The 17351-nt window shown below is 48.5% G+C and overlaps 1 protein-coding gene across 2 annotated transcripts in view; it reads left to right on the forward strand.

The window, feature by feature from the left end:
• The window catches only part of TJAP1 (tight junction associated protein 1), a 60760-nt gene extending 44145 nt beyond the window's left edge, over positions 1-16615 (forward strand). For both annotated transcript variants that reach the window (XM_040351745.1, XM_040351744.1), the window contains 4 exons: positions 1136-1202; positions 7252-7359; positions 11378-11461; positions 15103-16615. In XM_040351745.1, the coding sequence (XP_040207679.1) occupies positions 1136-1202; positions 7252-7359; positions 11378-11461; positions 15103-16263 (1420 nt within the window). In that variant the 3' untranslated portion in view covers positions 16264-16615. The remainder of the gene's footprint in view (positions 1-1135; positions 1203-7251; positions 7360-11377; positions 11462-15102) is intronic.
• Positions 16616-17351: the final 736 nt, after the last annotated feature.

Below are 17351 nucleotides of genomic sequence, written 5' to 3' on the forward strand. Positions count from 1 at the left end.
CTAATTTCTTGTCCCCCCCCCCATCCCTCTCTAGCTGTCTTTCTTGTTCTTTCTCTAATTCTTTCTCTCCCTTTTTCTTCCTTCCCCTCTTTTCCTCTCTCTTCCATGTATTCTCTATTTTTATTTCTTCTCTTACTCCTTGGTGGGGGGGGAATGGGATGAGTGGCAATGCTGGGGGAGTTCTGATCTGCCAACTTAGGTGCTCTTGATCAAGGTCATCTGTTGGTCTGAGAACTGTAGTGGAGACCGCAAAATGGCTGAGAGAGTGGTGCAGGCTTCAAGAAAAGCCCAGGATTTGGTGACCCCTGGCAAATCATCATTTGACCCCCAAGGGGGTCCCGACCCCCAGGTTGAGAACCACTGCCTTAGATTCCTGCTCGTTTTGTCTAGGGGAATCGGCTAGTTGTTTTAAAATATGAGCATTACTTACCATTTACGAGATGCATCTTCTCCGTCGCTTCCGGGTATGGGCTGCGGGAATGGGCGTTCCTATTTTGATTGACAGGCTTCCGAGAGGCTTCCGACGGTCGCATCCATCGCGTCACGATTTTCCGAAAGAAGCCGAACGTCGGTGCGCAGTATAGAGCCGCACCGACGTTCGGCTTCTTTCGGCTACTAGTGACGCGATAGATGCGAGCGTCGGAAGACTGTCAATCCAGAAGGAACGCCCATTCCCGCAGCCCATACCCGGAAGCGGCGGAGAAGATGCATCTTGAAAACGGTAAGTACAGCTCATATTTTAAAACAACTAGCCGATTCCCCTAGACAAAACAAGTATCCATCTAAGGGCATTTTTAAAAAAAAATGTCTTATGGGTGAACTCCCGCTTTAAATAAGAATGCTTGTAATAACTCCAGCTGCCACTATGCCGCGCAACAATAGCAATTTTACAATGGACAGGTGGCATGTTGCTGCTTCTCTTGCCCGATCCTGTGTCCTTCCTTCTCCACATCTTATTGGAGGATGCTGCTCATTCTCCTTCAGTCTCCAGCAAAGTACACACACTTCAGATTCCTCAGGATTTTACGCCCCCCCTTAAAAAAAGGGGGTGGAGCTTGAGTAGAGTGGGAGTGGATGGGATAAGTTTGAGCGTAGGGGCTGCTATTTTAACGTGTGCCTCTTCCACCTCTGACAGGTTACAGAACAGCTACACAGCCTCGCAGAGGACCAATCAGGACTTGGAGGAGAAGCTGCACACACTGGTAGGTGTCTGTGGTATTGGTTGCCAGGTTAGCGGTGTGCTGTGTGTGAGATCTGTGGGGGTAGGCCATTCACACAGCGGTATTTCTAAATTGGGAGCTGTGGACTGGTAGAACCCGATCTGTTAGGGGCTGTTTAAAGGGGTTCACAATAACACTTTGGGAGAGATTTACTAAAATGGTGCACTTAGAATCTGGTGCAGCTCTGCATTGTAGTCGATCAGCTTCTAGGTTCAGATTTTTTAATTAAAGGGGTTGTAAACCCTCAATGTTTGTATTCTATGCATTAAAGTGATTGTAAGGGTTTCCGTTTTTTATATATATATATATATATATATATATATATATATATATATATATATATATATATATATATATATATATATATATATATATATATATATATATATATATATATATATATATATATATATATATATAGCGGAGCTCCACCCTAAAGTGGAACTTGCACTCATCGGAACCCTCCCCCCCTCCGGTGTCGCATTTGACACCTTTCAGGGGGAGGGGGGGGTGCAGATACCTGTCTAAGACAGGTATTTAAACCCACTTCCAGGAGTCCTCTCTGCAGAGATTCAGCGGGTAGTGTGTCACTTCCTGCCCCCGCCCGTTGTGTTCTGGGAAACACTTGGCTCCCAGAACACAGCGAGGACCAGGGAGGACGGCGCCGCACGACTCGCGAATGCGCCGTAGGGAATCGGGCAGTGAAGCCGGAATGCTTCACTTCCTGATTCCCTCAACGAGGATGGCGGCAGGGGCAGCAGATAGACAAGTGATCGCTCGTCTTCTGCTGCAGACGTCGCTGGACTCCAGGACAGGTAAGTGTCCATATATTAAAAGTCAGCAGCTGCAGTATTTGTAGCTGCTGGCTTTTAATATATATATTTTTTTTTTTTGAACAGCGGAGCTCCGCTTTAAATAACAATCATGTCATACTTGCCTCCACTGTGCAGTTTGTTTTGCACAGAGTGGCCCCGATCCACCTGTTCTGTTGTCCCACGGCGGCTTTCGCAGCTCTTCCCGGCATTAGATAACCCCCTCTGGGAAGCGCTCTCCCGAGGGGGTTACCTTGAGGGTGCACTCCTATGTCATACACTCAGGGTTTATAGAAGCCAAGCGTATGACTCTGCCCCAGCGCCTGCGTCATTGAATTTGATAGACAGCAGCGGGAGCCAATGGCTGCCCTGCTATCAATCTAGCCAATCAAGAGACGAGAACCCAATGCCGAGAGAGCGACGCAGGATTGCACCCACGGAAATTCGGGGCTCAGGTAAGTAAAACGGGGGGGCTGGACACTGCAAGGTGTTTTTTCACCTTAATGCATACATGCATTAAGGTAGTAAAATAAGAAGGTTTACAACCCCTTTGAGGTGAAGAACCTCCTGTGATGCAGCAGCCCCCCTTTTATTTACCTGAACCCGGTCTTTCCAGCAATGGGGACAAGCACACCCGCTCCAGCTGGTGTCTCGAGTCATGATTGGATAGATTGATAGCAACGCAGCCATTGGCTCCTGCTGCTGTCAATCAAATCCAATGCCGGTGTCAATGAACGCAGCACCAGGACACAGGAGCGCGCCCGCGTGAGTGCCCGAAGGGAGAGCGAATCTCCAACGGGGCATTCGAGAAAAAGTAGGAGCCAGGAAGGCAGCTGAGAGGGGCCCCAGAAGAGGAGGATTGGGGCCACTCTGTGCAAAACCAACTGCACAGAGGAGGTAAGTATGACTTTTTTTTTTTTTTTATTAAACCTTTACATATCCTTTAAGCTTTGTCAATATAACCTGGAAGCTGATCGGTTTCTATGCAGAGCAGCCCCAGATTTTTCACTCTCCAGGTTTAGTAAATCATTTCCTTTTTGTTTTACTTGGCCTCAGGTTTATTGACAAACTAGAATCCCAGCCTCAACCTAACTAGTATTAAAAATGTCCCTACCCCCTACTAACACTTATGCTGACTAACCTGTGTAAAAAAAAAAAGATATATATATATAGGTAGATTCAGGTACCTGGGTGCAAACTTGCGGCGGCGTAGCTTAGCGTGTTTAGGCTACGCCGCCGTAAGTTAGCTAGGCAAGTACATGATTCTCAATGTACTTGCCTTCTAATATACGGCGGCGTAGCCTAAAGCGGGCGGGCGTAAGGGCGCCGAATTCAAATGTCTTGGAGGGGGGCGTGTTTTATGGTAATGAGGCTTGACCTCACGTTTTTGAAGTTTTTTTTTTTTTTACTGCGCATGTGCCGGGCGACTACATTTCCCAGTGTGCATTGCGGCTAAGTACGCCGCGCGGGCCTATTGATTTTGACGTGGACGTAAACGACGTAAATCCCGATTCGCGGACGACTTACGCAAACAATGTAAAAAATTTGAATCTCGTGGGGGGAACGGCGGCCATACTTTAACATTGTTATTCCACCTAATAGATGGAATAACTTTAGGCCTGCTAATGCCTTACGGAAACGGCGTAAATCGACTGCGGCGGCCGGGCGTACGTTCGTGAATCGGCGTATCAACTAATTTACATATTCTACGCCGACCGCAATGGAAGCGCCACCTAGCGGGCATCCAAAATATTGCAATCCAAGATAGGACGGCGCAAGCCGTCCTATCTTAGATATGTTTAAGCGTATCTCTGTTTGAGCATACGCTTAAACATAAGTCGGCGTAGATTCTGAGTTAGGTCGACTTATCTACTGATAAGTCGGCCTAACTCTACCTGAATCTACCTAATAGACTATAAAGACTAGTTGGCTTTAGACTCGCCATTTGACTGGCCACGGTTTCCCTGTGTTTTTTTTTTAAACCACGCCCGGTGCGATATTGTTCACCGATTTGAGGTGCAAATTTTTACTTGAACTCTCACCTGAACCGGACTGGAAAACAGACCGGAAAAAAAAAAAAAAACTGCAGCCAGCCCGCAGATATGTGAACTGTCTTCAGAGAAGGCTGCCGGTTCACGTCATGCAATTTGAATGCAGTTCAAAATGCATCCAATCGGCATATATGTGAACCAGGGCCGGTGCCATCATTAGGCAAACTAGGCAGCCGCCTCGGGCGCCCGGCCACTGGTGGTCCTACTCTCTTCTCTCTGGAGCAAGCGACTAAGTCTCAGCATCGGCAGGCTGCCGCCGCTCCATTCGCACAAAGTGTCACAGGCGCGGCAGCGACAGAGGACTGTGTCTGAGTCCCGACTCCTGAATGAATGGCGGAAAGCAAACATTCATTGATTGGGCGCTTCATTACAAAGGTGGGGTTTACATGGGCAGGTAAAAGGGGGTGGAGTCAAGGGGGGGGGTGGCAAAATGAAGTTTTGCCTAGGGTGTCAAAAATCCTTTCACCAGCCCTGATGTGAACTGCGCCTTAGGTCAAATTCCCATAGACACACTCCTAAACCCTGTGGACGGCCTTTCCAGAAGAGTTGAAGCTGCTATAGCTGCAAAGGGCGGGGCCAACTCAATATTGAACCCTACGGACTAAGACTGGGATGCCATTAAAGTTCATGTGCGTGTAAAGGCAAACGTCCCAATACTTTTGGTTATATAGGGCCAGACTCGGCTAGAATCGGCGTTGGCGTAGTGTAAGCCATTTACACTACGCCACCGCAACTTACTGGAGCAAGTGCCGTATTCTCCAAGCACTTGCTCCGTAATTTGCGGCGGCGTAGTGTAAATGGCCCGGCGTATGGCCGCGTAATTCAAAGGGGGCGGCTTGTATTCAAATTAAGCGCGCCCCTGTGCCGATTGAACTGCGCATGCGCCGGGCTGAAAAATAGCCCAGTGCACATGCTCCAGCTCACGACGGAAAACGTCAATGACGCCGACGTGAGGGTCATTGACGTAAAGTCGTATTCAAGAACGACTTGGGAAAACGACGTAACCAACGGAAAAAGCCGACGCGGACCCGACGCCATACTTAACATGGCATACGGCGGACTGGCGTAAGGTTACCCCTCATATAGCAGGGGTAACCTTACGCTTACGGAAACGACGTACGCAACGCAAATTCGTTTGGGAATCGGCTTATCAGGCTCATTTGCATAGTCAAATGAGACCTGAACGTAAACGCCACCTAGCGGTCAGCGTTGTATTGCATTTAGGATCCGACGGTGTAAGTGACTTACACCAGTCGGATCCTAGCCTAATAACGGCTTTCTTGTTTTGTGAATAAAAAACAATGATACGCCGGCGGGAATTTCGAATTACGCCGGTGTATCAGTAGATACACCGGCGTAACTCTTTTGAGAATCTGGCCCATAGTGTATATGGAGTAGGCTGGAGATCACCGGAGAAAGGGAGGAGGAGGGCCCACTATGTGCCGCCTAATACATTGGCATGATTACTGCTGCATATTGGGTGTGGTGTAGAGGGACATCGTTAGATAGAAGTCTGCCTACTCGCAGTATACACTACACATGTTTAAGGGCTCATTCAGATGGGCACTGAGTCCGGTCCTCCACGCTGAGCTGCTTTTTGCCTCATCTGCTTCCACCTCAAAGCTGCGTGCAGGCAGCCCATGGAGGTGGATGCAGTTGCAGCGGCTGTACAGACAGTCACATGTCAAAATTTGACATGCAGGCACGAGCGGTTGCATGTATTATAACGCAGTGTCTGCATTGGGATCCACTCACCCACTCCTGCCTGCATGTCAAATTTTGACGTTTGACTGCGTCTGCATCCACTTCTATGGGCTGGCGGCATTCTGCAAGAAAAGCCTCTCAGTGTGGAGGATGGGACTCTCTGTCCTTGGGTGGCTTATAAATGACATGCCGACCCCCCTATGTGTGCTGATAGCTGTGTTCCTGCTAATCCAAGATGCTTCATGGTGCAAATTCCATCCTAAGAAGTTTGGAGATTTAGCTCACTGCCATTCTGTTGGTCAGTGGAGCACTGGGCATGCCAAAGTCCCAAAAATACAAGAATGCCCCAGTTTTCATCATATTTTCTCATGTTGAAATATGATGGGATGTCGGACTGATCATTTGCAGGTGATGATGATGGTCCGCGAGCAGGGCCGGCCTTAGGTGTTCAGGCGCCCTGTGCGAGCTAATCCTGTGGCGCCCCCCATCTTCACCCCTCGCCCCCTGGTCACCTAAACTGACTTACCTGAACGGTGGGGCTTTGCATTTAAAAATGGTGCTGCCCAGCGCTTAGACGCCACTGCGCATGCGCTGTCTGCCCGAGAATAGCCAAGCGTTTTCTGGCTTTCCCGTGCAGCGGCGGCGCATGCACAGTGTGCCTGTAGGGGGCCGGCAGCAGCCATTTTTTTCAGGTGCCGCAACCGATGCGTTGCTCTTCACCCAGTCCCAGGGCAGGGGGACCTGGCAGCGCCTGCTGCTGTGACTCATGGGAGTCGGACTCCTGTGATGATCATGTGAGTAACTGACTGCGACTCACATTCTGCAAGCTGCGATGGCCGCACGGCGCCCCTGTTGCCCATGGCGCCCTGTGCAGCCGCACAGCTCACACACCCCAAAGGCCGGCCCTGTCCGCGAGTGGCTGGTTGGTGGAACTTTAGAGGCGGGTGATTGGAGGAACCATAATGCTGGTTGAATGGGGTTTATCCATAACAGTGGTTGTTTGGCGTCACGCTCACTTTAGCTGAGATACTTGTGGAGGTGTTGTGTAATCTCTGTGTACTAACCTGGTTTCCTTCTAACTCTCTCTCTCTTTCTCTCTGCCTCACATTGTCGGTTTTGCAGGCCTCGTTCAGCCAAAGCTGGATCTATTCAGTTGCGTTTGGTAGCTGTAGTAGTGTGAGGGGGGTGGTTGCACTTGGGTTCCTTGTCTTGTCCTGTCTGGGTCACCTGGGCCCTCACCAAATATGAGCCTCTTGTCTGAAACCTCCGCAACCAAAAAAAAAAACCCCTCTCCCTTCCGACAGCTTTGGTATTCTGGAATGTTTGATACCTCCGCTGTATCTCTCCTCCTGTATGATGGGCACTTCTGTATCTCCTGTGTATGATCACCCCCAACCCCTGTCCTGCATCCACCATGTTGTGTCTCTGATCCTCACTGACCACGTCTTTTGTTTTAATCTGCAGATAAAGAAAGCAGAGATGGACCGCAAGACGCTGGACTGGGAGATTGTGGAACTCACCAATAAACTTCTGGATGCAAAAACTACCATTAATAGACTGGAAGAGTTAAATGTTAGTAAAGTGTGTTCTTAATAATGCAATGTTCTTCTTCCACAGTCTTTTCATACCTTGCCTATTGTAGCTACCATATCGTGCCTACCATATCTTTCCTACCTACCTATTTTACCATACACGTTTTGGCTAACCTGACCACCATAAACTACCCCAACTGCTCTTCCTACCATACTGTGCCTTTCCTACCTTCGATGGCTACCCTGCCTAATATACTGTGCCTACCCTGCCTACTATATCGTCCCTAACTAGCCTGCCCTCTGTACCTATTCTTTTTTTTTTTTAAGTGTATTTTGTGCGTGTACTCGAGAGAGGAGCCGGACTGCAGGAGTTGGGAGTAGGCAGGCCTCCCCCAGAGGCAATCTGCCACCTTTCTCCATGCCCCGGGTGGCAATGGCGGGTGTGAGGGGGTCCTCCCACACAGCCCGCCCTACCTGCTCCGCTTTGAAGCCCAACGGGGCAGAGGGACTCCCTATAAGGGAGTGAGAGGATCTAGCCCGCTCAACCAGCCCCGTTAGTCCTTCGCCTCTCTTTTTAGAGACCGCGTGGTCAAAGCGCGTGCATATTAACCCAATTTCGAGTGCGTGTGTAAGTGTGGTGGTTTTTGTGGGAGGGGGGTGGGCGTACTAAGTGCAGGCTTACCTCGCATAGCACACCCACCGGGAGCCGGGCTGAGACCACCAAACTCAATTCACATGTAGCCGAGACCGGGATCCGAACCCCTAGCTGCAGAGGTGAATGGCTTGTCAGCGCAGTGCTAATCGCGTTGAGCCACCGCAGCTCCCTCTCTGTACCTATTCTTACCATACTGTGCCTATCCACCTATTTTGAAAAGAAAAGAAAAGAAAGGAGGGCGCACCGACCTTGTGCATTACCACTTAAAATGTATTATTAAAACGGAATAAAAAGCAATGGTCCTACTCACAAAACAATCATAAGTAAGCGCTTTTCAGACAGCTGGACTGGACCTCACGGCACCTGCCAGTAGAACTTCAGACATCTGAACGGTTGACGCGTTTCTGGGGCGTACCCCCTTCTTCAAAGCTTAGATGGTCCGTGATACCTCTTTCCTGCTGCGTGTCCTCCTTTTATTAGGGTGTGTATGTATGCATTGGTGTAGGGGCGTCCCCCAACGCTACTGGCCACTGGCTAGCTGGGATAGGTGGTGTCCCGAGATGGGGGTGGGCTTGTCAGTGGCCAGTAGCGTTGGGGGGCGCCCCTACACCAATGCATACATACACATATACACCCTAATAAAAGGAGGACAAGCAGCAGGAGAGAGGTATCACGGACCATCTAGGCTTTGAAAAAGGGGGTATGCCCCAGAAACGCGTCAGCCGTTCAGATGTCTGAAGTTCTACTGGCAGGTCCCGTGAGGTCCAGTCCAGCTGTCTGAAAAGCGATTACTTATGATTGTTTTGTGAGTAGGACCATTGCTTTTTATTCTGTTTTAATAATACATTTTAAGTGGTAATGCACAAGGTCGGTGCGCCCTCCTTTCTTTTCTTTTCATTCTAGCCAAATGAACACCCTTTGTTCTGTGGAGGGCTGCAAGACTTCTGATTTTGCCTTTAGACTATACTGCTGTACCCGGTTTGGCGAAACATCAGAGCGCAGGAGGTTTTGTGTCTTTTCTGTGTATCCACCTATCTTATCTTCTATATCCACCATGCCTACCATATCTTCCCTACCTAGCCTGCCATCCATACCTACTCTTCCTACAATACTGTGCCCACCCGTCTATCTTACCTTTATTATCTACCCTGTCTGTCATAGCGTGCTTATCCTGCCCTCTGTACCTACTCTTCCTACCATACTGTGCCTGTCCACCTATCTTACCTTCTATATCCACCCTGCCTACCATATCTTCCCTACCTAGCCTGCTATCCATACCTACTCTTCCTACGATACTGTGCCTACCCGCCTATCTTACCTCTCCCCAAAACCAGGCATGTGGCTATAGCCCAGCCAAGGCCTTTGCTTACACAGAAGGTCGTGGAGCTAAGTTCTGGGTAGATAGCTGCATAGGTATATCCACACACCGCTAACGCCGTTCAATCCAAGATCGTTATTTTCAGCAATGAACTCGGCAATAAACCCAAAAAGCGCAACTAACCATAGTGTAATATTGTCTAACCAAATATTTAAGTAAAACAGTATTGCACTTATATTTGCAAAGTTAAAAAGTCTTGCACAAAAATACAGAGCCGGCCGGCTACAAACAAACTCCCGTCGTCCTAGTGAGACAGCGTGGTGACGTCAGCACGTATCCTCCTCCAGATGCGTTTCGTCATACGTGAAGTTGTCATTGGGGAACGGTTCAGTGGCATTTCCTCACAGAGGAGACGTGTGCAGATAATCGGTGCCCTGATTATAAGTGCAGCCCCAACAATGCTCAGTAGTGATGCCAATTTGTGCCTTTCAGTGCTGCATATTGGTGCCACCTCATCAGTGCCCGTCAAAATTGCTTATTTGCTAAATTTTCGGACAGAAACCAATATCAACTTACTTTTTATTTTTTTTGCAGAAAATAAAAAACCCAGTAGTGATTAAATACCACCAAAATAAAGCTCTACTTGTGTGAAAAAAATTGGGTACAGCATTGCACAACCGCGCAAGGGTGGTGGTGGGGGTGGTTAATTAATGCCTGGAAATGGGCTTTAACCACTTGAGATCCGCGCTGTAAACGAAAGACGTCCAGAAGTGCCGGGTGGACATCCCTGGACATCCTGTTGTTAACATTCCCGTGCGTGCAGCGGGGAAACACTGTGCCCGGCGCATCGCTGGGAAGCCGATGCACGTGCCTGGAGGCCGTGATGTCCGCCAGGTACCCGCGATCGGCGGTGACAGCAGGGACGTGGAGCTCTGTGTGTAAACACAGAGCTCCACGTCCTGTCAGGGAGAGAGGAGACAATGCTGTGTCCATTGTACATGGGGACACGGCATCGGTCACCTCCCCCAGTCAGTCCCCCTCCCACACACAGTTAGAACACACCCAGGGAATACATTTAACCCCTTCCTCACCCCTTAGTGTTAACTCCTTCCCTGCCAGTCACATTTATACAGTAATTAGTGCATTTTTATATCACTGATCTCTGTATAAATGTGAATGGTCCCAAAATTGTGTCAAAAGTGTCCGATACGTCCGCCGCAATATCGCAGGCCTGACCAAAAAAATCGCAGATCGACGCCATTACTAGTTAAAAAAAAAAAAAAAAAAATCATAAATCTATCCCCTATTTTGTAGGCGCTATAACTTTTGCGCAAACCAATCAATATACGCTTATTGCGATTTTTTTTTTTTTAACAAAAATATGTAGAAGAATACGTATCGGCCTTAACCGAGGGAATTTTTATTTATTTTTTAAATGGGATATTATTATAACAACAAGTAAAAAATATTGTTTTTTTTTTCTCAAAATTTTGTCTTTTTTTTTTTGTTTGTTTATAGCGCAAAAAATTTAAATAAATCGCAGAGATGATCAAATACCACCAAAAGAAAGCTCTATTTGTGGGAAAAAAATGATAAAAATATAATTTGGGTACAGTGTTGTATGACCGAGCAATTGTCATTCAAAATGCGTCAGCGCTGAAAATTGGTCTGGGCACGAAGGGGGTTTAAGTGCCCAGTAATGAAGTGGTTAATAGGATTTAGAGCTCAGGCTTAGTCCTGTTTACCTGTGTCCCTGGTTCAAGGAGCTCCAGTACAGGTTCACAGTGGAGTAAAGGTCTGTATGTAAAAATTGTGCCTGTATCCACACATTCTTTATTGCTGAATTTGGGTCACCACTGCAGAAAGATCTTGTTGTCCTACTTTCTCTTGTTCCAGATATGCCTTGTGCAGGATTCCTGTTTCTGACGATGAGATTTCCCTATATGTATGTGTGTGTGTGTGTGTGTGTGTATATATATATATATATATATATATATATATATATATATATATATATATATATATATATATATATATATATATATATATATATATATATACTTATATGCGTCCTCTCTGTTTCAGGAGCGATATCGCCAGGACTGTAACCTCGCTGTTCAGCTGCTCAAGTGCAACAAATCTCATTTCAGGAACCACAAATTTGCAGATGTAAGTACATCCTTCACCCACGTTGGGCTGTAGGTATGTATGGTGAAGGGTAGGAGTAGGGTTGGGCTGTAGGCACGATGAGAGGATTGTGGTGGGATTAGGCTGTTGATGGCATGTATGATGAGTGGATCTATGTTAGGGTTTAGGGTTGTCCCGATACCGAGGACTTGTACTTCCACAAATAACCCCGATGCCTAAATATAATACTTGCCCCCCCCGCCGTCGTCGTATATCGCAAAGCCGCCGCGTTAATCACCGCGCGGGGAACATTAGAGTTAGCTTTCGTTTGTATAGCTGTTTTCCCCGCCGCGCATAGACACTCCCCCTTGCTCGGGATTGGACGGATCTGTCTCTATACACAGCGCGGCAGGGAAAAAGCTTATTCAAACGAAAGCTGACTGTAATGTTCCCCGCGCGGTGATTAACGCGTCGGCGGCATCATTTAGGTACGGGGGACATGGCTGCATGTGGGGGGACATGGCTGGATATGTTTGGGGACATGGCTGCAATATGTTTGGGGACATGGCTGCGTATATGGGGGACATGGCTGCGTATATGGAGGACATGGCTGCAATATGTTTGGGGACATGGCTGCAATATGTTTGGGGAACATGGCTGCAATATGTTTGGGGAACATGGCTGCAATATGTTTGGGGAACATGGCTGCAATATGTTTGGGGAACATGGCTGCAATATGTTTGGGGAACATGGCTGCAATATGTTTGGGGAACATGGCTGCAATATGTTTGGGGAACATGGCTGCAATATGTTTGGGGAACATGGCTGCAATATGTTTGGGGGACATGGCTGCAATATGTTTGGGGGACATGGCTGCAATATGTTTGGGGACATGGCTGCAATATGTTTGGGGACATGGCTGCAATATGTTTGGGGACATGGCTGCAATATGTTTGGGGACATGGCTGCAATATGTTTGGGGATATGGCTGCATATGTGGGGGACATGGCTGCATTATGTGGGGGGACATGGCTGCAATATGTTTGGGGGACATGGCTGCAATATGTTTGGGGACATGGCTGCAATATGTTTGGGGACATGGCTGCAATATGTTTGGGGATATGGCTGCATATGTGGGGGACATGGCTGCATTATGTGGGGGGACATGGCTGCATTTGGGGACACATTTAAAAAAAGTATCGGTATTCGGTATCGGCGAGTACATAAAAAAAGTATCGGTACTTGTACTCAGTCCTAAAAAAGTGGTATCGGGACAACCCTAGTAGGGTTATACCGTAAGGTGAAGGCGTGGCAGGGAAAGGTAGGTTAGGGGACTGTGGTGATGTTAAGCTGTATAGTAAGGAGAATGTTGTGGGGTTAGGCTATAGGTAGGTTTGGTGGGGGGATTTTGATGGGGTTGGGCTCTAGGTATAAATGGTGAGCGAATTTATGGTAGGGTTATACCGTAAGGTGAGGGCAAGGAAAGGTAGGTTAGGGGGTTGTGGTGAGGTTAAAGTGGTTGTAAACCCGTTTCAACCACATTTACCTACAGGTAAGCCTAGAATAAGGCTTACCTGTAAGTGCTCGAAATATCTCCCAAACCTACACGGTTTAGGAGATATTTACAAATAAGACAGGGCGCCGATGTCTACGGCGCAGGCGCACTTTAGAAACGACAAGCGTGTCGCTTCTAAAGACGATTCTAAAGATGTAAAACAAAAGAACGGATTCTTCTATACAGCCGCACTCCGAATAAAAATTGCCTTTATTGTAAAATCCAAATAGAAAAACAGCACTACATGTCACAGCACACCGGCAGAGCTGACGCTATACTTAGTGTTTAATCATCACTGTTTTTCTATTTTTCTGTTTTTCTATTTGGAGTTTACAATAAAGGCAATTTTTTGTTCGGAGTGCGGCTGTCCAGAAGAATCCGTTCTTTTGTTTTGCAATCTCGCATGCATTGCCTGCACTCGTGGTTCTGGGAGAAGTAATTATTTTGAAGATTTCAACACCTGAGCGGCATCTTTCTCTAAAGACGATTGTGTCGTGACTGGCGGCTCCCGTGCGCATGCGTCATCGCGACTCCGGCCAATTACAGCGCCGGAGCCGTGATACCCGGAAGGAAGATGGACGCTTCATGGAAGAGGGGACAACGGTGACATCTCAGGCTTCGGTTTCAGGTAAGTGACACATAATGGGCTAGTATACGACGCATACTAGCCCATTATGTTTTACATTACATGGGAAACAAAGAGGAGGTAAAACCCATCAGGGTTTACTTCCTCTTTAAGCTGTATGGTAAGGAGAATGTTGTGGGGTTAGGCTATAGGTACGTTTTGGTGAGGGGATTTTGATGGGGTTAGTCTCTAGGTATGTATGGTGGGGAGATTTGTGCAAGGTTAGGCTGTAGATGTGTAGGATGAGAGGGTTGTGGTGGGGTTAGGCTGTAGGTACATATGGTAAGGGGACTGCGGTGGTGTTAAGTTGGAAGGTAATTGGGTAAGGGGTTTGTGGTAGTGTTAGGCTTCGGGTATGCAGTATATGGTAAGGGGATTGTGAAGTGGTTAGGCTGTAGGTTTGTATAGTAAGTAGGGTTGTCCCGATACCACTTTTTTAGGACCGAGTACAAGTACAGATACTTTTTTTCATGTACTCGCCGATACCGAATACCGATACTTTTTTTTAATGTCATGTGACAATTTTAATAATGGGCATGACAGGGGGGCACTGACGGATGGATGGCGCTGACAGGGTGGCGCTGACGGGTGGTTGGCGCTGACGGGTGGTTGGCGCTGACGGGTTGGTGGCGCTGACGGGTGGGGGGCACGGATGGATGGCACTGACAGGGGGGCACTGACGGGGGCACGGATGGATGGCACTACTGACCACTGCACTATATACTGACTTGTCTAAACTACTCTAACCTCTCTCTCTGGCTGACAGTCTTACCTGCAACTTGTGTGTTCCATCAGCCTGGAGGAGGTGAAGAGATGGTGTCTTGAGCAGAGGGGGAGCCTAGAGCATGGTAGAACAGCATATCGTCCGGAGAGGGAGGCGGGACCAGCCCCGCCGTGATCGCCGATAGGCTAGCCTTGTCCCGCCGTGATCACGGATTGGCCAGCCCCGCCGTGATCACGGATAGCCCCGCCCCATTCAGCATATCGTCCGGACGCTAGAGGGAGGCGGGACCAGCCCCGCCGTGATTGCAGATAGGCTAGCCTCGTCCCGCCGTGATCACGGATTGGCCAGCCCCGCCGTGATCACGGATAGCCCCGCCCGCCCCATTCACAGGGACACAGGAACATTAGAGGGATGGATGCAGCAGTGACACACACCTGCCTCCTCCTAAAATTATGCACCCGGCGCCGTCCACGCTACCCCGCTGGCTCCGCCCCCTCTCCGTCCGCCGACTTCCGGGTATCGAATCTGGCATCGGGGGCATTTGCGGGAGTACAAGTACTCCCGCAAATACTCGGTATCGGTATCGGGACAACCCTAATAGTAAGGGGATTATGGTGAGGTTAGTGTGTAGGTTACATATGATGAGGGGATTTTGGTGAGGTTAGGCTGTAAGTTCGTATGATGATGGGGTAGATAATTGTCGTGATTTAAGGCATGAATTGGGGGTGCAGCTTTGATCAGTGTATAGGTGTGTCATCCCTTGTCTGTGTCTCCCACAGTTACCGTACAAGCTTCAGGACATGGTTAGCAAACATCTGCAAAGCTCTACTTCCTCTCCTGGATCAGGACAAGATACCCCTCCACTGGTCCTCTCACAATCCGATGTGGTGCCCACTTCTGTGATTGCACGTGTTTTGGAGAAACCGGAGTCGCTCATTCTGAATTCGGCCACGTCCAGCAGCGGTAGCGGTCCTACAGCTGAGGATGTCTTTGTCCACGTTGATATGAGTGGTTCTGGTCAGCAGCAAAATGGCGTTCTGCAGAAACAGGGGAGCGAGGACAGCGGAGGTGAAGATGTGGCAACTTTTGAAAAACTAAGTCCCTACCCTACCCCTCCGCCCCCGCACCCCATGTACCCAGGCCGTAAGGTAATAGAGTTCTCAGATGAGAAAGTTCGGATCCCCAAGAACAGTCCACTACCCAACTGTACCTATGCCACGCGGCAAGCCATTTCCCTCAGCCTCGTGCAAGGTGAGAATGGGAGCCCAGACAGGCATCGTACCGTACCCAACAGCCCGGCATCTTCAGGCAGCTACCCGCAGCGTGCACGGAGCGCTGATAACCCTGCGCGCTCCCCGCTAAGCAGTGCTGCCCCTAGTTCTGCTAGCTCTGAGGAGGACATGTTGGCCAACTGGCAGAGGATGTTTGTGGATAAAGCGGCCCCTACCACAGATGGGTCCTTGGCCCATCGCACATCCTTCAATCGGGACACCGCCATTGAGTTACAGCAGAGATTTAGTCGCTCTATGCAGGAACTGAGCCTCGCAGCTCAAGTTTTCTCCGAGCGAGAGTCATCCGGTAACAGCTGGCTCAGCAGCCGGGAGTCTAGCTTGGATGTGGAGAGCTCCGGCACAAAGAGGGGTCACCTGCCCAATGAGTATGGCAAGGACTTCTCTAGGGAGGAGGCGCTGGACCTTCTCTCTGGGGGGATGGAAGAAGAGGATGTGGAGGAGCCACCAGTCATCTCCGAGGACATAGAGGAAGAACAAGAACTAGAAGATCAGGTCCAGGAGATCCACCTAGAACCAGAGCCAGAGACCTTTTTGGAGAAACCTCCGAGCGGCCGCCCACACCGCAGCCCAAAAAGGATGGGCGTACATCACCTGCACCGCAAGGATAGCCTGACACGGGCGCAGGAACAGGGGAACTTATTGAACTAGAGGTGAAGCTCCGTGTATGCGGGCCACGTCCTCGCCTTACGTTATATGCAGAAGATCAGGCCTAGAGCTTTGTCACCTTTCTGGGCTTGCTCTGGTCATCTGTGTGTCTTGCATCCATTTCATGTATGCACTACTGGAGGTGGGTTTCCCTGGAGGTGTCGTAAGAAGACAGGGCCATTCAAACAGGAGGAAGTAGGCGTTCTCCTCTGCCAGGTTCTATTAGGTGGTTCTGCCCCATAGTTGGAAGGGACCCTAGAGATATGGGTGTGTGCTTTGGGGGTGGCAAGGTGAGGCGCTAATGAGACAAACAGGCAGTGTATTACACCTGAATGTGGATCCTGTGACCACAACGCATTAAGATATGGAGAGAAGCTCTGTGACCCTTTATAATTTTGGGATGGGGGGGGGGGGAAAGGGGATGCTGTGGATCTGAGCAGAGTACCTACTAACATATATCTGCACAAATCACTGTACTACATCTCATGTATTGGTGTCTGAATTAGGAACGGTTCTTGTTCAGTGCAGTCACATTGCCTTTCTGCTTCTTCAGCACATATGAAAAAGAAGCACGGGATTTGCTGTAGGTAACATGGCCAGTTCTTAGACCTCACTTGGGCGCTTCTGGGCGGTGTGAATTGGGCTCTACTTCTTTTTTTTCTTTAACCACTTAAGACCCGGACCAAAATGAAGCTAAAGAACCAGGCCCCTTTTTGTGATTCGGCACTGCGTCGCTTTAACTGACAATTGCGCGGTCGTGCGACGTGGCTCCCAAACAAAATTGGCGTCCTTTTTTTCCCACAAATAGAGCTTTCTTTTGGTGGTATTTGCTCACCTCTGCGGTTTTTATTTTTTGCGCTATAAACAAAAAGAGAGCGACAATTTTGAAAAAAATGCAATATTTTTTACTTGTTGCTATAATAAATATCCCCCAAAAATATATAAAAAAACATTTTTTTCTCAGTTTAGGCCGATACGTATTCTTCTACCTATTTTTGGTAAAAAAAATCGCAATAAGCGTTTATCGATTGGTTTGCGCAACATTTATAGCGTTTACAAAATAGGGGATAGTTTTATTGCATTTTTATTAA

Source organism: Rana temporaria, chromosome 4, assembly GCF_905171775.1.
Source record: "Rana temporaria chromosome 4, aRanTem1.1, whole genome shotgun sequence".
NCBI classification, from domain to species: Eukaryota; Metazoa; Chordata; class Amphibia; order Anura; family Ranidae; genus Rana; species Rana temporaria.